General features: G+C 40.9%; 1 protein-coding gene across 2 annotated transcripts in view; it reads left to right on the top strand.

Moving 5' to 3' along the window:
- Positions 1 to 24,381, top strand: part of slc46a3 (solute carrier family 46 member 3) — an 81,053-nt gene that overhangs the window by 39,957 nt on the left and 16,715 nt on the right. The window contains exons 3-4 of one of the 2 annotated variants that reach the window (XM_039744929.1): positions 15,516 to 15,599; positions 22,578 to 22,734. In XM_039744929.1, coding sequence (XP_039600863.1) covers positions 15,516 to 15,599; positions 22,578 to 22,734 — 241 coding nt within the window. The remainder of the gene's footprint in view (positions 1 to 15,515; positions 15,600 to 22,577; positions 22,735 to 24,381) is intronic. The other variant, XM_039744931.1, reaches the window with a different exon arrangement.

Here is a 24,381-nt window from a genome sequence, read left to right as displayed (position 1 = left end):
CATGTTAGGCACAAATAGCATTCTGTTGGAGCTGGACAGGTCGGATAACAGTTGAAACAGAACTTGTGCCTGAACAAGGATATACCTTTCATAATTAGTGAGGAAAGGTCAGATCCCTCTGGGTATTATGAAGAAAGAACAAACATGATTGGATCACTGAAGAAATATATTCAATGAATGAAAGTGAGGAGTCCAGAATCATGCCAGGATTCCGAAAGGGTGACTGACATCTTATGTAGCAATCCTCAGAATAAAGGAGTGTACTAAGCGCAGAGCCTTGAGGGATCCCAGTGCAGTCAGGCTGGGAGGCAAATGACAGCCCAGTCTAACTGTTTGTTGGCAGATTGTCAGAAAATCCTTGTTCAACATACATCTGGGTTGGCTGAAACCCTGGTTGAGAAATTTAGTGATCAACCTGTATTGAATGCTGAACTGTAATCAATGAGGAGCATCCTTACTTTTGACCTCCTCTGCTCTAGATGGTTCAGCACAGTAAGGGGAGTATTAGCGACAACATTTTCTGTAGATTTATTTACTCTTTTTAGTCATACTGGTGTTTGCCCAAAGTGGGTGGGAGAATGGACTTAAGTCTTTCAAATCACTTTGTAATAGTGGAGGTAAGTTCCACAGGTCTCTAGTTATTAATTGTGTTTGTCTTTATACAAAAAGAAATGATAGACAACTTGAGAGAGAGATTGAAAATATTAATGAAGACTTCCAGCTAGTCAGCACAGTTACTGATCCCCTCTCCCAGGCCAACAGCCTTCCATATATTCACGTAATTGAACACCACCTGTGTTTGGACATTAAATATATAGCTATTGATCCGTATTTCGGGTGCCATTACAGCTTCTGTCCCATGTGTCTCAAAACACGCAAAAAGCAGTTGAGCTCCTCAGTCAATATGAAGTAACTTTGTATGACTGGAACCTTGTTGCCCTTTTATTATTTAATATGATAAATATCTTGCCACACTCAGCATATACATTTATTGGAGAATGTGGTAGAAATTTAACTTCTTATTAAAGAATGAAACATTCCCTAACAGGACAAATCAGTTAGCAGGCAGGAGAAAAGCTGCTCATTGTATCTTAAAATGACTTATTACAATTATCTTCCAAAAATACATCTATTATTACCTCAACATGTATAATCTTAAAGCTAAGCAGTTTCTATATTCTTATCCCAGCTATTTTTCTTTAAGCTTAAATTTTACCAATTAAATTGACACAAACATTTGTACCTTGTCACAAAACTCACACAGAGTCATAGAAAGGTTTGGGGCAGCCACCCGTATAATTTGGTTTCCTGGCTGCAAAAGTTGTTTAAATGAATACTGCACTGATGTGCACACAACTGAGTCCAAGGTAGAACTGAGGGACTAGGGAAAAGGTGTAGGCTTTTTAAAGGGGAAGACAGTAAGTGAGATCATAGGGATCATGGTCTTCAGCCATTGGTTCGAGTCCGGACGTGACATCACAGGGGCCGGGACCAGCAAGGTCTTCTTCCATTGGCTCGGTCCCGGAAATGACGTCAAGAGAGCCAGGTGAGATCTCCCGTGAATGGTCTACAGGAAAGGGAGAAAAAGAGTCAGTGCATTCTGTCGCATCCCGGCATGCTTCAGAACCGCCCTTACTCAAGCCCTTTAGCTGCCTCCCATGGGCATGTGTGTGACAAGCCCCTAAGCCCAGATCCATTGGGTTGAGCGACCCTAACCAAGAGGTCGTGAACGCGAGAAAGAGCATCAGCGTTGGCATGGAGAGCCCCGGCGATGAACGAGCGAAAACTTCTATGGCTGCAGGTCAAGAAACCATGTGGTAACCTGCAGATTTGACTCCTTGTGCAGTGCCATCCACTGTAAAGGAGCATGATCCGGGACCAGAGTGAATTCCCGGCCCAGCAGGTAGTACCTCAGCTGAGTAATCAGCCATTTAATCGCCAAAGCCTCCCGTTCCACAGCTGCATACCTGGTTTCCCGGTCCAACAATTTCCGGCTCAGGAACATGATAGGGTGTTCCACACCATCGACGCTTTGGCTCAGCATGGCCCCCAGGCCTGTGTCTGAAGCGTCCATCTGGAGGATGAAAGGCAAAGAAAAGTTAGGTGCCGTCAAAATAGGTGCAGACGTAAGGGCCTGCTTCAAGTCACTAAATGCAGCGCCTGTCTTCTCAGTCCATACCATAATGTTTGGGGCACTCTTCTTTGTCAAATCAGTCAAGGGCGCCACTCTCTCCGAGAACCGGGGCACAAACCAGCGGTGGTACCCCGCTAAGCCAAGAAAGGCTTGGACCTGCCACTTGGTTTGCGGACGGGGCCATTTCAAAATGGAATCTACTTTGGAGCACTGTGTTCTCACGGTACCCCAACCCACCAGGTAGCCTAAATATCTGGCTTCGCTCAAACCAAAAAAGCATTTCTTGGGATTAATCCAGAGTCCAGCCTCCCCCAGTGTCTGCAATACTGCTTGGACCTGCTGTAGATGTTCCCTCCATGTGCTGGAATAGATGACCACGTCATCCAGGTAGGCAACACTGTATGAGTTATGAGGCCGGAGCACTTTGTCCACCAGATGCTGGAAGGTTGCTGGAGCCCCGTGTAACCCAAATGGAAGGACACGATACTGCCAGTGTCCGCTAGGGGTGCTAAACGCGGTTTTAGCCTTCGCGGAGTCCGCTAAAGGAACCTGCCTGTACCCCTTTGTCATGTTCAGTGTGGTCAAATATTGAGCCTGCTCAGGCCTCTTGAGGAGGTCGTCCACTCGTGGCATTGGGTAGGCATCGAATTTGGAGATTTGATTAAGCCAACGGAAGTCATTGCAAAACCTTCAACTTCCGTCAGGCTTATCCACCAACACAATGGGGCTGGACCAGGGACTATGACTTTCCTCGATCACACCTAGTTCCAGCATGCCTTTGATCTCAAGCTCCACTTCAGCCCTTTTTGCCTCGGGAAGACGATACAGGCGTTCTCGGACAATAACCCCGGGCTCTGTCACAATGTTGTGCTCAACCAGAGAGGTCCTTCCAGGGCTTTCACTCACTACCTCCCGGACAAACCGGATAACTGTTTCCAGCTCCCACCGTTGTCTGGGACTTAAATCCGCACCGAAGTTAAGGCTAGCCGTGTGAGCAAAGAGTGAGCGGGGCTGGCCGGAGGAGGGATCGGGAGCCTTGTTCTTCCACGGTTTCAGCAGGTTCACATGATAAACCCGCTCCCTCGGTCAACGATTGGGTTGACTCACCAAATAGTCGACAAGTCCTTTCCTCTCCTTAACTTCGTAGGGGCCTTGCCAATGGGCAAGCAACTTAGAGTGGGAGGTAGGCACTAGGACCATGACATGATCTGCCGGGTGGAACTCCCAGAGAAATGTACCGCAGTCGTAATATTGGGCCTGTGCTGCTTGGGCCTCTTCCATGTGACTTTTAAAGACGGGCCGAATTTTTCCAAATCTATCGCATAATTGTGCAATATATTCCAGTATGTTTGTAGAGGGAAGAGCCTGTTCTTCCCATCCTTCTTTTAAGATATCTAATTTGCCTCGGGGCTGTCGCCCATACAATAATTCAAAAGGGGAGAACCCCGTGGAGACTTGTGGGACTTCCCGATAGGCAAAAAGGATGAGGGGGAGGAGCTGATCTCAGTTCCTTCCATCCTCGCTGACCACCTTACACGGCATTTGTTTGAGAGTTTGATTAAACCTCTCTACTAAACCGTCGATTTTAGGATGATACACCGCGATTTTTAAATGCTTTATTTTCAATAACTTGGCAGTCTCCTTGAACGTCTCTGAGGTGAAAGGTGTCCGCTGGTCCGTCAAGACTTCCTTGGGGATACCAATGTGCGCAAAGACCCCCTAGTAATTCCCGTGCGATGGCTTTAGAAGTGGCTGAGCACAACAGAACAGCTTCGGGGTATTTGGTAGCATAATCCACGAGGACTAAAATGTATTTGTGTCCTTGGCCTGAGGACTCTAGAGGTCTGACTATGTCGATCCCAATTCTGTGGAAGGGAATATCAACTAGGGGTATAGGAACAAGAGGAGCACGGTTCCTTCTAGGAATTTGTCTGAATTGACACTCCAGGCAGGAAGTGCAAAAGCAACAAACCTCCTCGTTGATTCACGGCCAGTAGAAACGGACCTTGATCCGCTCCAGGGATTTTGTGGTGCCCAAATGGCCACCTAGGAGGTGGGCGTGTGCTAACTCGCAGACCTGCCGCTAGAAGGTCCGCGGAATTAGCAATAGCCGTCTCTCCTGTCCAACATGCATTGCTACTCAGTAAAGAAGGTCATTGTCTAACACAAAGTGAGGGCCCTGCAGCATCGACTGGTTAGTGCGCTGGCCATTGACAAGGACCACTGCATTTTTAGCAAACTTCAAGGAGTCGTCATTCCATTGCTCCCTCTTAAAAGACGCCGGCGTCTCTTTAAATTGGAACTGCAAAAGGGAGAGGGGGCCAGCGCAACCTCAAGGGGCGTGGTTTCCTCCTGTTTCGTCTCGGTGCTGGTGGATGACGTATCAGCACACGATGGCCCGGGAGATGCCACGTCACTCAGGGAAGCCGCTTCGTCTCTCTCTGCAGGCTGATTGCACAGCGTGGAAGCAGCTTGAGATGGCTCATTCCCATCTGTAACGAGGCCCAAGTTAATCCCAGGAGTGGTATGTGTCTCACCTCTTTTAATTTTAGACCAGTCTCGCCCTAGTATCACCGGGTGTGGAGGATTGGGGAGGACCGCTACGGCTAATTTCTGAACTGATCCTCCGTAACTGATGATACAAGTGGCGGACCTGTGCCAGCGGGTTTCTCTGTGGACAAAGATTATATTGGTCCTAAATTTCAGCCAATGCTGCGGTCTCTTTCTGTTTTATATTCAATATATATTGAATATCGGCGGGCAACAATGGAAATGTTGCTGCCGGAATCGAATAAAGCAGAAGTTTATATCCATTTGCGATCACCAGGGGCCTCATGTATAAACGGTGCGTACGCACAGAAACGTTGCGTAAGAACTTTTCCACGTTCAAATCGCGATGTATAAAACCTACACTTGGCGTAAATCCACGCACTTTTCCACTGTACCTCATACCTTGTCGTACGCAAGTTCTCCGCTCGGTTTTGCAGACTGGCGGCACCCAGCGTCAAAGCAGTGCTACTGTTCCTGTGTGGTTACACCTTATTTTCCTGACGCGGCTTTATAAATACACCGAAACTAACCGCATATTGTTTATCAGTGTAATGCATCTAATTGTAATTAACTTGTAACAATATAATGGTAGAGGGAACAGCCATAGTATTCTAAATACCATAACTGCTTTAGCGTTGTTACTCTCACTTCTTCTTCTTCTTCTTCTTTCAGCTCCTCTTGTTAGGAGTTGCCACAGCGGATCATCTTTTTCAATATTTCTCTCACTGCACCACTCAGAGTATTTATATCACTGTATCGGAGTGTGAATCACAGCAGCAGCTGATCGGAAAGGGAATTATCGGTATACAGCTTCAAGGACACGCTGTCTCAGCCACTACAAAATGTTTTAAAGCCTTTCCTGTACGGACCTCGCGGTTCAGAAACAGAAATGATATCATTTATAAGGTGAAATTCAGCAAAATATGTTTATTAAATTATACAGATAAAACTTTAACTTCATTTAAATAATCTATATTCTTCACTGGGAGTGTCGTTATGGATAGAATAATTAAACATGTACTACGAAGATATTTCAATGTTCTTTAAATGTTTTGAAGAATCGGCGCTAAGCTTACAGATGGCTTAACGTCTATTACAGAGCTGATTGTAATGGCGATCGGTTACTTGGGGAAAGAAAAGCACTGACTGCAGTGACGGTTACGCCAATATATATTGAATATAAAACAGAAAGAGAAAATAACAACACAGCTAAAAACACAGCGACAAATTTCGGCAAAAGTTAAATGCTTGTGTCATGAGCACGAGGCGGCTATGCAGTGTCCGCAACGGACGTAGCCATCCACTGTGCATAAGCTACCTTACTGACGGGCGAAGGAGCCACCAATTCTTCCTCTGCCCAGTGCCACCACAAGCCTAGAGCCGCCCCTGATTGTACTGCTGCAATAAATTATTTCATCAAGTGAAACACATGTTTAATAACGTGCTTTAACTCCTATCATCATGAAAATGATATCATGTATACATCTCAGTATTTTAGTCATTCAGAGAACTGTAATATTACGAATGTAATTGATTCTGTGTCCAGTTGGAGGAAGAGAGCGGTTTAAAAAGCAAGTAGTGATTCACACACATAGAGCACATAGAAGATCAAATACAAAACAAAGCATTTAACGTGCTACTTTAATTACGATGTGATTTGAGAAACTGGTTAATTAAACGATTTTAAGATGAAGTTTATGATGTTCTACTTTAATGACAAAATAAACTACGTGATTAAAGTGGAAATGTCGAGATTGAAGTTGACATTTCGTGCTTTTTCCTCACTGTGTGCCTTTTGTCTCTGTACCCTAATAAGCTTTCATATGACACTCAGACAGTGGGCTTACAACTCGGCTTTTCACGGCGACTTTGATATGTGACTTCTTTTTTATTTCCGGAACTGTGCGTTTTGTGAATGTGAGCTTTCAAGTTTCTCCAACACGCTATGTCACTCGATCAACTTCCTTTTGTTGATTATACCACGGTTTATTTGAACAAATAATATGTTTTTCATTTGCCTCCACTTGGTATTCGCTGAAATTCTTATATTTTCCCCCGTGCTTTTCCCATTGTCTTTTCACAGAAGGCTGCGCTTAAGGGCGATTTATATTGATTTGCATATTCAAATAGGCGTAATTCTGGGAGGATTTGGGGCGTTACATAATGCGCGTGCACGAGCGTTAGTTTTCACGCTGATCGGGATTTATGTAGCGGAAGAACGTGGAAGTTGGAGTACGCACAGATTCCTCTATCTGGATTTTTCTGTGCGTAAACACATTTCGGCTTTTGTGCTTACGCCATGTTATAGTGCGAGTTCTACGCACGGCGTTATACGTGAGGCCCCAGGCCTGTTTGTGGGACCGCCAACGGGTTAGTCCGAGCACACCAACCCTTACTCCCTCTCCACCTGCATCCCTCCTCATTCCCGAGCGGTTTGCGCCCCCACGACTTCGGAGACATCGGCACGAGCTCTGGGTTGTACAGGGGGAGCTAGGCTTTGGAACGTACTCCGGTACTCCCAGATTGTGAGGCCATCCTTTGTGTTTCTATGAGCTCTGCCATATTTCGAAACTGTTTACCCCAGACCAGCTGGGTGAAGCCATAGGTTAGTGTTGTCAGGAACAGGTAGCAGGCCACCTGCTCTATTACTTGGGAGGGCTTGTTATCCTGTGGCCGTAGCCACTGCCCTACTTTTGCCCATAAGGACCATGCTTCTTGAAGGGTCGGCCGATCTGAGTCGAACCTCCAGGTTTTCAATCTATTCACCTGCCATTCTGGGGCACCCCTAGGTGGAAATCTGAGCTCTGGCTTCACAGGGAGGCAGGCACTCTCCTTCGAGAGAGCATAAACAGCCCTCTTCGCCTCCCCTTTCCGGAGCAGCCCAACTCTGTGAGCCCCTCTCGCACACTCCCTGGCCTGCCTAGGTTGCCTAGTGAAGCATGCTGGGCGCAGAGCTCGCACCAGGTCACTCCGAAACACGGGACACCCTACCTGCCCGAAAACTCGGCCCTGGTATGCTCCCACCGGGGTGTATTGCAGGTCATGTCCCCTTCTCTTCTGGGACTTCTCCATCCTGCTGACTATGCCACTGTCACAAAACTCACACAGAGTCATAGAAAGGTTTGGGGCAGCCACCCATATAATTTGGTTTCCTGGCTGCAAAAGTCATTTAAAGGAATACTGCACTGATGTGCACACAACTTAGTCTAAGACAGAACTGAGGGACTAGGGAAAAGGTGTAGGTTTTTAAAGGGGAAGACAGGAAGTAAGATCATTGGGATCGGGCTCATGGTCTTCAGCCATTGGTTCGAGTCCGGAGGTGACATCACAGGGGCTGGGGCCAGCAAGGTCTTCTTCCATTGGCTCTGCCAGGTGGGATCTCCCGTGAATGGTCTACAGGAAAGGGAGAAAAAGAGTCCGTGCACTCTGCCACATCCCGGCATGCTTCAGAACCGCCCTTACTCAAGCCCTTTAGCTGCCTCCCATGCGCACGTGTGTGACAACCTATGACTTCAGAGTTTAACAAGTGTTAGGATTGTTTCATTAGAGCATCAAATTATAGAAAATAAAGCTAAACCGTATTATCAGCTATGTAGTCATTGAAACATTAACATTCTACTTCACATTTAAGATTTTCAAATTACTTGTGAACAAGGAGTGATGGGAAAAGAAGTCTCACACTGTATCAAATGTCTTATAATTTAAAATGTATTTTTTATTTAAAAATACTCCCATGGTAGTTAGTGCATCATACCATTGCATACAGTGCTTTAAAGAAAATATTTTGATATATTATAAAAAAAAATCTTGGTAGGGAGATGAGATGTGATCTTCTCGGAAGACAATTTGATGTCTCATGAGAAAAGGCAGTGAGACAGAAGGGCAGCTGCTGTACAGGCTTTTAAATGATTGACACGCAGCGCAACAAGTAGAACACGCACCTCGGCAGCAGAAGCACAAAGCCAGTAGCTGATCCGTCCGCATCTCTTTAGCATGCGTTCAGCTCCCCCCCTTCACAACGTGAGCAGGAGAGACGCGAAGTTGCAGGAGCGTAGCGCGCCTCCCGGGGCGTTGAGAGAAGCGAACGAGACCTGATCAGCTTGGAGAGACACTTTGACAACCTTAGGATGCATTACCCGTGAGACGGTGACTTACAAACAATTTAAAACAAGTTAACAGACATCTAACCTAGCAGTTGTTGGAATGGTTTTGGCAGATACACTTCACAACGTGAACAGCAGAGACTTAAAGTGGCAAAAAGGACAGCTGTTGTACAGGCTTTTAAATGATCGACGCAAAGTGCAACAAGCAGAACATGCAGTAGCAGCAAGACAGCAGCTGATCAGACCGCAAATCCTTAGCATGCATTCAGCAAACCACCCCCTTCACAATGCGAGCAGCGTTCTATGTCCCATGAGAAAGAGATTTAACCATGTCCGGGGAAGGAAATAAAGGACAAATATTGTTTTTACAAAAGTTTTAAGGTAAAAGTGTAAATAATGCATATGTAACAATACCCATGAAAATTACAATCTCTTTATACTGTATATACTAGCTGAAATACCCAGCGTTGCCCGGGAGGAAAATAAAGTTTTTAGTTTAATTGTTTGAGAAAAACATCATTTAAAAAAACGCAACTTTAAAAATAAAAATAAATTAACAAACAATAAACCTGGGTTCGCTTCCTGGGTCCTCCTTGTGTGGAGTTTGCATGTTCTCCCCGTGTCTGCGTGGGTTTTCTGCGGTGGGCTGGTGCCCTGCGTTGGCTGGGATTGGCTCCAGCAGACACCTGTGACCCTGTAGTTAGGATATAGCAGGTTGGGTAATGGATGTGCTTGTCTTGCAGTGTTGTATGTATGTTATCATCCAGTTGACGCTCAGAACCGGCCAACTGTATTTAATTTGAAAAGCAACAGGGGTGCGGTGGTGCTCAAACATAAAGCATGCTGGCAGTCACCTTCAGTTCAGCCTTGTGTTTTTTTTAATTGTTTGAGAAAAACATAATTAAAACAAGTTAAAAATAAATTAAGAAACAAAGACTCACTAATGTCCTTGTCTTGCCGTCTTGTATATATGTTTTCATCTCGTTGACACTCGGAACCGGCCAACAGGGGTGCGGTGCTGCTCAAAAATAAAGAATGCTGGCAGTTGCCTGGTATATACTAACTGTGTAAGCCCATACTGTTAAAAGCATGGGATCGTTGAAAGTATTTAAATTGTCAGAACTACTCTGGACATCTCTCTGCTAGAAGGGTTGCATCGTTTGTGCGTTAGCAGCTAAGCGACTGTCTTTCCTTGGAGGTTTCCTTTTGCCGGTGTACTGGCCTTGCTTGCGTATCCTCGGAGCTGGATACCTCACCCCGACTCTACGTCTCACTTCTGGGCCGGACAGACACACACACTTCTACATGTAGAACTCTAATTTCAAAAGCTACAGGGGCACAGTGGCGCTTAAACATAAAGAATGCTCTGGTAGTCGTTCCGAGTTTCAACTGGATGATAACATGCATACAAGACCACAAGATCACCTTCCACCCTACCCAGAAGGGGGTGAGTTATGGCTGATTTCACCCTACAATATTTTTAGTCAACCAATGAGGAACATGTGTGCTAAGTGTCATGAAAATTGCTCCAGCTGTTCGGACGTGATGCTGGAACATACATACACACATTGACTTTTATATATGGCTATTTGTTTATGCATGCTTTTTTGTTGATATCATCCCAAGATGCTTCTTGCAGCTTCTCCAGAGTGCTGATCTGTAGAAAAAGCACGGTCACCCTTTTTATTAGTTAACCCCCATTTTGCATAGCATATCTTAGTATAGAACATTACCTAGACTGGAAGCCAGTGCTCATATCCAGCTTTCTTGCTGTCATAGAGTTCTGAAGCATGCCGGGATGTGGCAGAGTGCACAGACTCTTTTTCTTCCTTTCCTGTAGACCATTCACGGGAGATCCCACCTGGCAGAGCCAATGGAAGAAGACCTTGCTGGCCCCAGCCCCTGTGATTTTTTTTTTTTTTAACTTTAATTTTAAATTACTAAAAGAACTTTCTTTCATTTGGGTATGGCCAGTACTCAAACTCACTTAAATTCCTTCAAATGAACTTCAGTCACAGAGACCTTTCACCTACTGTAAAACATACTCTAAAGTCACTTAAACTGACTTTAACACATTTAAACTTACTCAGGTTTTATTATTGTTATTATTATTTAGCATCTGCTATTTCTAAAGAATTTACACAGTCTTTTCCTCTCATTGCTTACATATATTTTACTCCATGCAGAGAATATGCAAGTTTGAACCTTTATTTCCTGTTGCCAGGCAAATGTGCTAATCACTGTGCCACTATATCAACCTTACTTCAATAACCCATTTAGTAAGTCAGCTGACGCACACACACAGACACTCAAACATATTTTATTCTTGAAAGAGATTGTCTCCTTTATATTTTATAATTATCAAAGATACATAAACATTTTGATAAGCAAAGTAGATTTTAACCAAAATTTACACGAAGTTCTGGAATTTTTTTTCAAAATTTTGTGTGCACAAATATTTTTAGCAGACACTCTGAACACTCAATTTAATACCAATACATTTCAGACAAAGAAGTCCCATTCACTCTCCATTTCTTAGTCATAGAACAGCATTTCCAAACACATGGAACATTACATCAAGACATTGTAATCACTTGCAACATTTTTCCTCATGTCATAACTAAAACATAATTTTTCACCTTTCAAATATCCTCTCGATCTCTGTTATTGACAACTCAGTTTGTCGCTTTCGCTCTCTCGTCACTTGTGCAACTTTATGTCAAATTGCCCACTGTTATATTTGCACATATCCATAACTCGATATGAGGTGTTTTTGACCTCAAGATATTATATATGCATGTGCAGCGTCCTCCACTTAAACTGCTTGAACCAACTCCAAGAATCACTTGAACCTAGGACGAGAAGTCTCAAAAAGTTAATTGAACCACCTGAACCGAAGACCAGAAGTCTCCAAGAGTTAATCCTAACTCAATTTCAATTACCAATTCTTTTTCTTAATAGGACTTATGCTGTCTCAAGCGGGCAAAAGGCATTCACAGAAATCTTTTTACTCTGTCTGAACCTAACTACACTAAAAGCTATCCTAACTCTAGACAGAAAACACAACTATTCTAACAGCTAGGGATCTAACCTAGTACCTTATCCCTAAAAGAAAAAATTAACACAGTTTCAGGTCTGACAATAGCATTCTCCGGAGGTGAATCCCGCGCGGACAGGATCAAGTCCATTTCAATTTCGCATTGTTGAATTCGCATCTTTCGATGTTCCGTACCATGGAGGGAGCTCCCAGCAAAACACCTTATCATTGGATGCCAAAACCTGTCTCCCCTATCAGTTATCGGGCAGGAGAAATGCTGTTCATTGTACTTTTTGGCAAAATGTCTTAGAGGGAGCATTTTTCAAAAGCAGTCTGTTACAGCATGGTCAGAATGATCAGAGAAACAAACAATAGAGGTTAATTTTGTAAACTATTGAGTTTACATATACAGTAGTGTCAATCATTGTACACATTTACGCTGGTTGGTCTGTTGGTTTATGCCCACATGACATATAAGATAAAAGTCTGTTATATTCTGTTTCTTCTTATACCTTTGAGTTGAGCCACCACCCATGAAATTTCTGTGCATATAACAACTGTCCATTCTGGTTCTTTACAGGACATCTGCTGATTTTCTTAGTCGTTTCTTAGTCATCTTTCAGTACATTTTCTTATCCACCTGACCTTCATCTGATTTCCTAATGTGCATGCAAAGGTTTCTGGCATTTATGAACCCTTTATGCTATATCTTTAAGATGAAATCTGTTACCCTAAAATTATTGCTCCACAAGAGTTAATCCTCAACCTTTTCATTTCTAAGCTTCTTTAGCTCTTTTAATTGCTTCCTTCAAGTCGTGTCTGGCGTCATTGTATGCCATCCTATCACCAGACCTAAATAGTGCATTGCGGTGGCTCAGAAGAGTCTATGCCTCTTTTATCATCCAAGACTTCTTGTTTGGGAAAACCCAGATATGCTCATTAATAGTGACCATTTCAATACAGATTTTGATGTAGAAGAGTACAGTTGGAAGTGTACCTTTCCAAATGATGTTGTTCAGAACTGCTTTCAGAACAGATTGGCTATAAGGGGACTGTAAGTAGGGATCAAAAACAGAGAAGTGTGGTCGAGCTGCACCAATTGAGATAAAGGTGATGCTCTGTAGCCTTTCCTAATATAATAAATATAATCTAGTGTATTTTCCCCTCTGGTTGCACATTTTACACTTTTCTCAAAATTAGGTAGCACAGTTTTCAGATTAGTATGATTAAAATTTCCAGCTGTTAAGACCCCTAGGGAAGGCACTCTGCTGTTAGCTTATAGCCATTAAAAAGTGGCCTAGTGTTATAAATGTTGTCATCCGCTGGTATGTAACACTGCTGTGACAAAAACAACAAAAAAATCTTGTAGGAGATAGAAGGGTGTATGTACACTTTAATGACAGAAATTCCAAATCAGATGAGCAATGTTTTCCAATAATGGCTATAGGGGGCACATCCTTTTGTCAGAATGTGGATCCCAATGCCCCAGTCCAGTGATAGACACATTGTGCTGTAAAAATGTCACTGTTCTTTAGATGAGTCATAAAACCAAGGTCCTGATTCTTGGTGGTGATAAATAAAAAATCCATGGGCATACTTCGTAAAGAGCAGGGTGTATTCCAATGTCCAGGTTACATTGCCTTCCATAGCCTAATCATTCTGCCCCCCTAATCATCCCCTGTCTTTAATTGGCTATCTCTCTCACCACTTAACAGCCATGTGGTGAGTGTACTGGCACAAAAAGTGGCTGCCATCGCATCATTTAGGTGGATGCTACAAATTAGTGGTGATTGAAGTGGCTCCCCACTCATTATGTAAAAAGCACTTTGAGTAGTAAGAAAAGTGCTTTATAAATGTAAAAAATTATTATAATTGGCAACAAATTGCTGGGGAGCAGTGATTTGTTGGGAGCTTTCTTTAGTCTTGTTAGTACACCAGCTCTACATTCACGTTTTTGTTTCCTGTCTTCACAAATCTTCTGACACTTTGCACTCAGTATAATAATGCATGGGTACCCTGGTGTTCTAGCTTTCTGCCCTAGAATCTGATTGTAGACACTCGTGGTGGCTTTTAATGTACCATACCAGTGTTTAATAATTCTTGTCAGCTATATCTAGTATTTGCTGCTTCATCAGTTGCATTAAAATAGAGAAAAAGTGTCAACAACACAAAAACAAAGCACTATTTCATATCTGAGCAAACGGCGATTATTTGGGTGAGGCAGGAAGCGGGTAATTTCCCCTCTAACTCATACTATGGTAGCACATAATTTTTGAGTGAGTGAGACTACGTTAATCTTGAATACATGCAGTACAGCAGTTGCCAGAGAGACCCAGTATCATAAAGCATTGGAAGTACACTGCAGAGACACCAGTTGCCAGCATTTCTACCCTTAGAAAATAAAAAGATTTGTCTTATAATAAAGAGAACTAATGTTTTTGCCTCTACTGAAACCACTAACCTTCACTCTAAATTACTTTCATTTCACTGTGCTAGGTTTCCATAAAGAACTATGATCAGCCAAATATGACATGAAGTTCCTCATTTTGCTCAAATCTTCTATCATAGTCATGCAGATTAAGTGACTTTGCCAGTCTATTAAGAATGTATATTTACATTTCTTTGTAGCCACTAATAGCTTGAAATAAAGAAATTACCTTAATTTTAGGTTGTCCCTGACAGGTAATTTACAAGAAATAATATCTCTATGACACAGGGCCATCTTCAGGCGAAAGGGTTCAATTTTACAAAATGTTTTTGCTTATTAAATACATTAGTATAACCTTATAACTCATATACAGTACAACATCAAAAAGTGTATGAAACTCTTTGCATGTATTTGGAATAAGTGATGGACTGTAAAAACTATTTTATTCAAAATCTTGAGTCTGTTATTTAAAGTGTCAATGGGCTTGCCTCATGAACTAGTTTAAATAATTCTTAATAATAAGGAATCGAGAGAGAGAAAGAATCATTAGCATAAAATGGTTTTATGAAATCATAATATAGAAGAGTGATATAGTGAAAGCACAGAAGTATTAAATCATTAAACTGTTAAAACTGATGACAGTTTGTGCTTATTTTGTTGCATGAGTTTTGGTCTTCCACTGTCAAGTGGTAAATGAAGTCATGAGTGGAGTGAGTGGAGAAAATCACCAGTTTGCTACCACTATTAACGGCAGTATGGTCTTTTAGTTATGGAACCAGGCTTTGTGCTACAGGGCTGCAGGTGCTTTGTTGAAAGGTTTTGTTATAAAATCGGTCTCTGTAATGAATTAAGCAAATAAGAAGATTGATAGTGATGTCTGTCACCGTTACATTTCTGACTCTAATGTGAATATGAATTTAAGGAACATCAAAAGAAAATTGTATTTGCTATACTTTATAGATAATGCTTACTATTGATTTTTGATGACAAAGGAAATATTCTATCATAAATGTCCATTTTTTCATACTCCCTTTCCTTTTACTATACCTGTATTTAATTTTTAATCATTTTTGAAAAGGGTCTAAGAAGCCAAAGCATTCTAAATCACAAATCCGTTTTTTTTTAATATATACTTTATAGACTGCCATAGTTCTACTGCTTTTAATCACAAAAAGCTGTATATAATAAGATGTGTACTCTATGTGTTATAATGATTTTAGCAATTGTACAGTTTCTTTTTTTTTGTTTTGTATTCTTTACCAGTCCGATTACCTTTACTGTTGGCCTTAGTACCTGCTCCGGTGTTGCGCTCAATGATGTCAGGCTGCGTATCAAGTTCAGAACAAGGTAAGTCACTAAGAAAGGGTTGAATAATGACAATGACTGTGTTTACAGTAATTACAAACTGCTTACGTTTAAAAAACTTAAACAGAGAAACAAATCAATTATTCATGTAGAATTGCAAACAGCATTTAGTAATGTACTTTTTTAAATGACTGGTACTTCTGAATCTCTCCCAAAAGAACTGGGATACAGGTTTAATTAAGCAAAATGATGGTGTGGAGTGTAGCACTTCAGAAGTGCCCTGGAGTAAAGCCACTCCTAACTGCCCTTCCACAAAGTCAAGAGAAACCAATTGAAGACATTAAGGCTTCTAGTGAAGGATGCCTATTGGCTCATCTTTAAGGATATGCACTAGGCATGGCCTGCTGGGAAGAGACCAAACTTATATGCAGACAACACTAAAAAGATTTCAGTTGGCCTTGGAGTACCTAAGGATTACTCATACAGTATGTAGCTTTATACTATTACCAGATAAAGGAATTTTGGTTTGAAATACTCTATGTTGCCATAGAAAATCAGATGAAAACTTACTTTCATTAAATGAGACTGCATTTGAAGTTACCACATGGTTCATCAAATAGCTTAGATGGGTTTCTTAGTATTATCAGCTAAATAATGTAAATCTCATCTATTCTTGAATCTGATTATCTGAACTGCATCATGCACAAGGCCAGACACAACACTTATATCCCCAATTACTAATATGGGGCCAAGTTGGAGGTATCATTTAGACGAACATGCATGTCTTTGGAATGTGAGAGGAAAACCGAATGCTCACATACTCAAATGGAAACTGTGCAAACTACATATAGGCTGTGCCTGGGCTGAAAGTTGAATTCAGGACTTCAGAACTGTGTTGCAGAAGCTCTAAACAATGAAATTCACTCACTAAACTGTAGCATTATTTCCAGGTGTACGTGACTTGATCTTTTATTACTGTTCATGCTTTATTTTGTTTGTTTTTTTCTTTTTTGTACTGATTCTATACTTTGGTGATTTAATTTCAAGCTCATTAACAATGGGGAGAAACACCTTTCCTTGGAACACAATAATTAATTTGAATGTTTGGTTTGGTTCGTTATTGTTGATTTATTCTACAATTAAGTCTGTTCATGCTAGTGAAAATTTAATTCCTCTGCTAAATTCTCTATGGTCACTGCAGAACTTTGGGAAGTCATGTTATGTCCTTCTCTTAGACAGTTGCTGCCCCCTCATAAAATTTGATATTACTCCCTACGTACTAGTAAGATCTTACTGGTATAACATACTGATATTATAGAATTCCCAGAAGCATATACAGTACTTAGATGCCCAATATTGACTTTTTCCTTAAATATATACTGTACACATGTATTTCTTACAATAAACAAACTGATAAAAGGTCATATTTGAAACTGCTGGTAAAAGAAATTTATAACAATTTCTCATTTTTACCCTTATTTGTAGTCTAAGCTACTTGTGGTATCTGGAAGTATTGTTTGTTGTGTGTTCTGTTTAAAAGACTACTTCCAGATTGTTCAATATTTGCAATTTTATGTCATCCATTGTTGGTTACTACCATACCACCTTATATTAGAATCCAGCACTACCACATTATTTCTGGAGAATCTATTATTCACTATATCATGTCATTTTCTAAACCACTCAGTCTAGACCAGGGTTGCAGGTGGTGCCAGAGCCTGGATCCTAGACAGGGCACCAGTCTATCAGAGGTTGAACACACAACATACTGTATACTGTATACCTGCACACCAGACGCACACTCTGGCCAATTTAGCATTGCCAGTTCATTTAACCTGCATGCCTTTGGACAGTGGGAGGAAACTACAGAGAACATGCAGACTTCACACATGGCAAAACACAGGAATTAAACCCTGGTCTCCTCACTGCAATGTGGCAGCATTTCCTCTGCACCACTTTGCTGTCCTTAATTCACTGCATTCTTTAACAAAACCTATTAACCTATTTACTTTGATTTATTTACTTATCTTCCTACAGCGTAAAGTCACAAGTAGACTACAGAGCTTCATCCATTTGATCAACACGGACATGCTCACATACACATATATATATATATATATATATATATATATATATATATATATATATATATATATATATATATATATATACACAGTGCATCCGGAAAGTATTCACAGCGCATCACTTTTTCTACATTTTGTTATATTACAGCCTTATTCCAAAATGGATTAAATTAATTTTTTTCCTCAGAATTCTGCACACAACACCCCATAATGACAACGTGAAAAAAGTTTACTTGAGGTTTTTGCAAATGTATTAAAAATAAAAAAACTGAGAAATCACATGTACATAAGTATTCACAGTATTCGCTCAATGCTTTGTCGATGCACCTTTGGCAGCATTTACAGCCTCAAGTCTTTTTGAATATGATGCCGCAAGCTTGGCACACGTATCCTTGGCCAGTTTTGCCCATTCCTCTTTGCAGCACCTCTCAAGCTCCATCAAGTTGAATGGGAAGCGTCGGTGCACAGCCATTTTAAGATCTCTCCAGAGATGTTCAATCGGATTCAAGTCTGGGCTCTGGCTGGGCCACTCAAGGACATTCACAGAGTTGTCCTGAAGCCACTCCTTTGATATCTTGGCTGTGTGCTTAGGGTCGTTGTCCTGCTGAAAGATGAACCGTCGCCCCAGTCTGAGGTCAAGAGTGCTCTGGAGCAGGTTTTCATCCAGGATGTGTCTGTACATTGCTGCAGTCATCTTTCCCTTTATCCTGACTAGTCTCCCAGTTCCTGCCGCTGGAAAACATTCCCACAGCATGATGCTGCCACCACTATGCTTCACTGTAGGGGTGATATTGGCCTGGTTTCCTCCAAACGTGACGCCTGGCATTCACACCAAAGAGTTCAATCTTTGTCCCATCTGACCAGAGAATTTTGTTTGCCTTTTGGCAAACTCCAGGCGGGCTGCCATGTGTCTCTTCCGTCTGGCCACTCTACCATACAGGCCTGATTGGTGGATTGCTGCAGAGATGGTTGTCCTTCTGGAAGGTTCTCCTCTCTCCACAGAGGACCTCTGCAGCTCTGACAGAGTGACCATCGGGTTCTTGGTCACCTCCCCAACTAAGGCCCTTCTCCCCCAATCACTCAGTTTAGATGGCTGGCCAGCTCTAGGAAGAATCCTGGTGGTTTCAAACTTCTTCCACTTACGGATGATGGAGGCCACTGTGCTCACCGGGACCTTCAAAGCAGCAGAAATGTTTCTGTAACCTTTCCCAGATTTGTGCCTCGAGACAATCCTGTCTCGGAGGTCTATAGACAATTCCTTTGACTTCATGCTTGGTTTGTGCTCTGACATGAACTGTCAACTGTGGGACCTTATATAGACAGGTGTGTGCCTTTCCAAATCATGTCCAATCAACTGAATTTACCACAGGTGGACTCCAATTAAGCTGCAGAAACATCTCAAGGATGCTCAGGGGAAACAGGATGCACCTGAGCTCAATTTTGAGCTTCATGGCAAAGGCTGTGTATACTTATGTACATGTGATTTCTCAATTTTTTTATTTTTAATAAATTTGCAAAAACCTCAAGTAAATTTTTTTCATGTTGTGATTATAGGATGTTGTGTGTAGAATTCTGAGGAAAAAAATGAATTTAATCCATTTTGGAATAAGTCTGTAACATAACAAAATGTGGAAAAAGTGCTGTGCTGTGAATACTTTCCGGATGCACTGTATATACACACACACATATACATACTAGGCGGCTCTGCCCCATGCTCACTTTGCTCACCAACCCCCGGCCCAGCCATTTCAGGGCTGTACAATTTAAACAGATTATTTTAATGGGAACTGTTACATATGCATAATAGAACTGACTATTTTACATTACAGCGAGTAATTAACCATAGTAAAAAATAGTCTAACGTAATAAAACATATATTCCTTTGCATTTACGTAATTTTAATTAAGTTCAAAAGAAGCCAATTATTGGAGGTTTTTTTTTTCGCTACCTGTAAAGCTTGTGCTTCTTCGCCTTCTTTAAATTGAATCATATTCTGATCTGGTAAATGAATTGGTAATAATTCAACAGAATGACTTCGACCGTGCATTGGCAATTCCATTAAATGCCACCCGCTTTCCATTGCGCTGAGGTACCGAATATCTAAATATGCTTGAACTTCATCCAGACACTGTTCTTTGGATACATTCACGCATACTCTATCATGCCCTTTATGAATGTACTTGTAGGTGTACTTAATACTCATAACCGATGCACAATACTCAACATTAATATGACCATCGAATCGTTTGAGCAAATACGGGTTATACGGTACAATCATTGAATTATCGATCTTGACAATTTTAACAACTTTTTTTCCGTTATAAGTGTGTTTTTCGTGACGATTATCTCTGCGCCAGTATCCGGAAAGCCAGCCTTAGTCATATCTGTTGAATTAACAAAAGCTTCTGGAAATTTATTTTAAATCCCAACATACTGAATCGTTTAACACTAGAATTACCAGAGCCTACGAAAAAACTCGTAGATCCGTCCCACCTTAAATCGCTTGTTAAATCCGTTCGCACCTCTCCGCCAGCTATCACAAATACCCCCCCACCCCTCGACTTAGAACATGCAAGAACTGCTCCCAGTTCATGCCTTGATTGATTATCTGGGAGTGAAGTGGAGATTTAGAGTGGAAATAATAGATCGTTATTTGGAACACACGCATTTCATGTGTGTTCCATTTCTACAGTAATCTGTGTAAACACATTTTTAAAACACAAACTTTTTTCATATTCTAGTAGTAAATGACAAAATGTAGGCATAAACTATATAATGTGTGAAGCCTAAATTCCAAATAACAAATTATTACTAAAACATGAAAACCGTTTCTGTTTTAATGATGTGTGTACTGTGCATATAAATCGTTGTAGACACAGAACACACATGAAATGCAAGTGTTCCAAATAAAGATATAGTATTTATAAAAGGTGTAATTTTGCTTGACTCACTCTATACAACTCTAAGCAACTGACACGCAGGTAAACAGACTTAAGCTGAGAAAACTGTGTGGGGTGGGGGATGTGATAGCAGGCTGCTTGTTGTTTGCTGCTTATCAACACATTTAAAGGACAAAAGATGCTGACAGAGAGGTAGGAAGCGTTTTAAGGTAGCATGGATCTACAAGTTTTTTCGTTGGCTCTGGTAATTCTAGTGTTAAATGAGGTCCGTGAGACATGTGTTTAATGACTTTGTACCATAATTCAGGATAGGTTTCAATGTTTGGAATTTCATTACAGACAAAACAATGTACATCATCAGGAGGTAATGATTTATTTTTCAAAGTAACCAATAAATGCATGTGAGGGTTTTGCAAATAAATTTTGTATGAAGTGTGATACTTTTGGACATATGGACTTGTATCCATTATTGGCTGTAGAATTTCTAATACATCGATCATTTAACTCTTTTGATTCGATTTTGGATCGCTTCTCCGTGATCATAAATTTAAACCTGACCAAATTGTGTTTTTTTTCTAAATTAAACTTGTAGTAGCTTTAATTGTTGCGGGACCACACATTCTTATAGCGTATGGTTCAGAATCGTGTAAATCTACATTTTGAGCATTGAATGATGTGCACGCGAACAGATTGTAGATTCAGATATTTTGCCTGGAATGTGTATGGATTTCACTTTCACCGAACAATAAAACTTTTAATTCTTGCGGATACGCTTCTTCATTGGGAAGAAACACTACTTTTCCCTGATGGCGATCTACAAGTCTCCGACTTTAACTTTAAAGACGAACAATATCTACATACTTCTGTCATATCACCGATGTCCATATATTCGATCTCTTTTCTCTATTCCGTTATAGTAATATAGTAATAGTTTCAGTTTGTTAGCGCTAATGCTCTCAGTTTTTTGAGACTTTCTATTTTTACTACTTTAATAATCTCTAACCTGCCCTGGATGTGTATCGCTCAAACATTTTTGAACTTCTTTACGATGTTCTGCTTTGTCTTCTACTCTGTCTTTTATTTCCTTTGTTGTCTAATGTTATCCGCAAAAGATGTACTACATTACCTTTCTTGGATACATCCTTCTTTCTATAGTAATTCATGCACTGGAAGACCGGACAGTGTTAACGGTTGTAGACATTCTTCAGGATATTGTAAGTTGATGTTTTCATCTTCCGCACGATCACCACCAACTGTTTCAGCATACTCTGTTGATACTCATTTAAACATTTTTGGCATTAATTTCTTTGAGTTCATCATTTCTCTGTGCTAGGATTGCCCGTGTACTAATTTTTTTTCTGTTGATAACCCTTTGTGATGAAATTCTTCAATAAAATTTGGACATAATACATCTTCTTTGATTGGGATCTTAAAGTGAGTACAATGCAATAAGAGCTGAGAGGGCAGGAACTGTGTCTGTCAAAAGCATTCACACAAATGAGGTGAGAGTACTGTGTGTGTGGTTGTATATGGTTGAAAAGAGGATGTGACTTGAAAAAGTCTTATCTTGTGGGATTAGAAAAAATCTTTTCCAAAAAGTCTCGTTGAAGGATTTTTTTTATATTATATTTAAAATATAGCCTCTTGAATTTTGATGAGCCTTTGTTGTATTTTCAGCTGATTATTCATGTTAAAAACAGTTTCATAATACAAGCCCTCCACAGACTTTAAATATGTTTTAAAAACAATAGTAGCAATGGCATTTGGATGAGATTAGCTGTAAAAGATAGTGAAAGGGAAAAGCACAGAACCAGCATGCTTGGATTTTCAGTGCATATCTTTCTGCTCAGAACATTAAGAAACACATTTTTTAAACTAAGATTGAGTTAAAGTCATACACTGTGTTAATGTAGTCTGAAGGAGTTTTGATATAAATATAATTATTAGTTTTACATATGTTAGTTAATAGCATATCATCTACCTCAGTTGTGATTATTTATTTTATCATATTATTTTCCATATTCCATTTCTTTTAGGTGCTTTGTTTGCCTGTATTGCTGTCCTGGAAAATATAACCACCACTGTAGCAGTAGCCACTTTTAACAGCATTTATGCTGCCACAGTTTCTTGGTTTCCTGGCTTTGTTTTCCTTCTTGCTGCAGGTTTATGCTTGATACCAATGTGCTTAATGAGGTAAGCAGATTTTACCAATACTAGTTTTCAAATAAAAATAATTAATAATAAGAAAATATTTTCACGGCCATATAATTGGTAGATTACACAGGTAGATATTACATCCTATGCAGAAGAGTCAATCTGAAGGAGATTGAAGACTGCAAAGTGGTGGCAGGGGAAAGTGTAGTTAAGCAGCATAGGATGGTGATCTTATGGGATGACGCTGGAGATCAAGAAGAGGAAGAGAGTGAGGGCAGAGCCAAGGATCAAATCGTAGAATTTGAAAAAGGAAGACTGCAAGGTTGAGTTTAGGGAGAAGGTGAGAGAGGCACTGGGTGGTAGTTACCAGACAGTTGAGAAACTACAGCAGAAGTAGTAAGGGTGACCGCAAGAAGAGTGCTTGGCGTGACATCTGGACAGAGGAAGGAGGAAAAGGAAACCTGGTGGTGGAATGGGGAAGTACAGGAGAGTATACAGAGGAAGAGAATGGCAAAGAAAAAGTGGGATAGTCAAAGAGATGCGAAAAGTAGACAAGAGTACAAGGAGATAAGGCACAAGGTGAAGAAAGATCTGGTGCTGAAGTTACGCCAAGCACCCTTCTTGCTGTCACCCTTACTACATCTGCAGTAGTTGCCCAACTGTCTGGTAACTGCCACCCAGTGCCCGTCTTGCCTCATGCGTAAACTCAACCTTGCAATCTTCCTTTTTCAACTTCCACCATTTGAGCCTTGGCTCTGCCCTCACTCTCTTCCTCTTCCTGATCTCCAAAGTCATCCTGCAGACAATCCTATGCTGCTTAACTACAATTTCCCCTGCCGCCACTTTGCAGTCTTCAGTCTCCTTCAGGTTGACTCTTCTGCATAGGATGTAATCTACCTGTATGTATCTTCCTCCACTCTTGTATGTCACCCTGTGTTCCTCCCTCTTCTTAAAATACGTATTCACCACAACCATTTCTATTCTTTTGGCAAAATCCACTATCATCTGACATTCTTCATTCCTCTCCTTGACACCATACCTACCCATCACCTCCTCATCTCCTCTGTTCCCTTCAACAACATGTCCATGGAAATCCACTCCAATCACCACTTTCTGTCCCTTGGGTACACTGTTCATCACTTCATCCAACTCACTCCAAAAATCACTTTCTCATCCATCGCACACCCAACTTGCGGGGCATATGCACTAACAACATTCATCATCACATCTCCAATTTCCAGCTTCATAATCATTACTCTGTGTAGCCGCAGGTGTGTAAGTCAAGTTCTAGCACGGGTAAAACGCATGTCGAAAGAAATCTCTCAGTCTAAAAGTTTTTGTTTTAAAATATTTTGTGAAAATTCAAAGCAAATAATCCGCACAAGAATTAAGAAAAAAGGTTATTACACACACAGAATAAAAGGCAAAAAATTTTAAAACAAAAATACAAAACTGCTCTGCTATTACTAATCCATTTCATAAGATAAAACCCTCCCTTGAAACACAGGACGTGAAAATCAATGTTATGACTTGTTCTTCTGTAGCAACTGACCTTAAACAGTCATCAACATAGAAATTGTGAAGCACATTGTTAACTGCTTCTTCAAAAGCTGTGCCTCTGCCATCCTCTGCTGTTCTTTGTAAAGCATAAGAGGCACAACTGTGTGATGAAGTAGCACCAAAAAG

Source organism: Polypterus senegalus, chromosome 2 (assembly GCF_016835505.1).
Source record: "Polypterus senegalus isolate Bchr_013 chromosome 2, ASM1683550v1, whole genome shotgun sequence".
Classification (NCBI taxonomy): Eukaryota; Metazoa; Chordata; class Cladistia; order Polypteriformes; family Polypteridae; genus Polypterus; species Polypterus senegalus.
The sequence above is the reverse complement of the archived record's forward strand: the minus strand, read 5'-3'. Positions and strand labels throughout refer to the sequence as shown.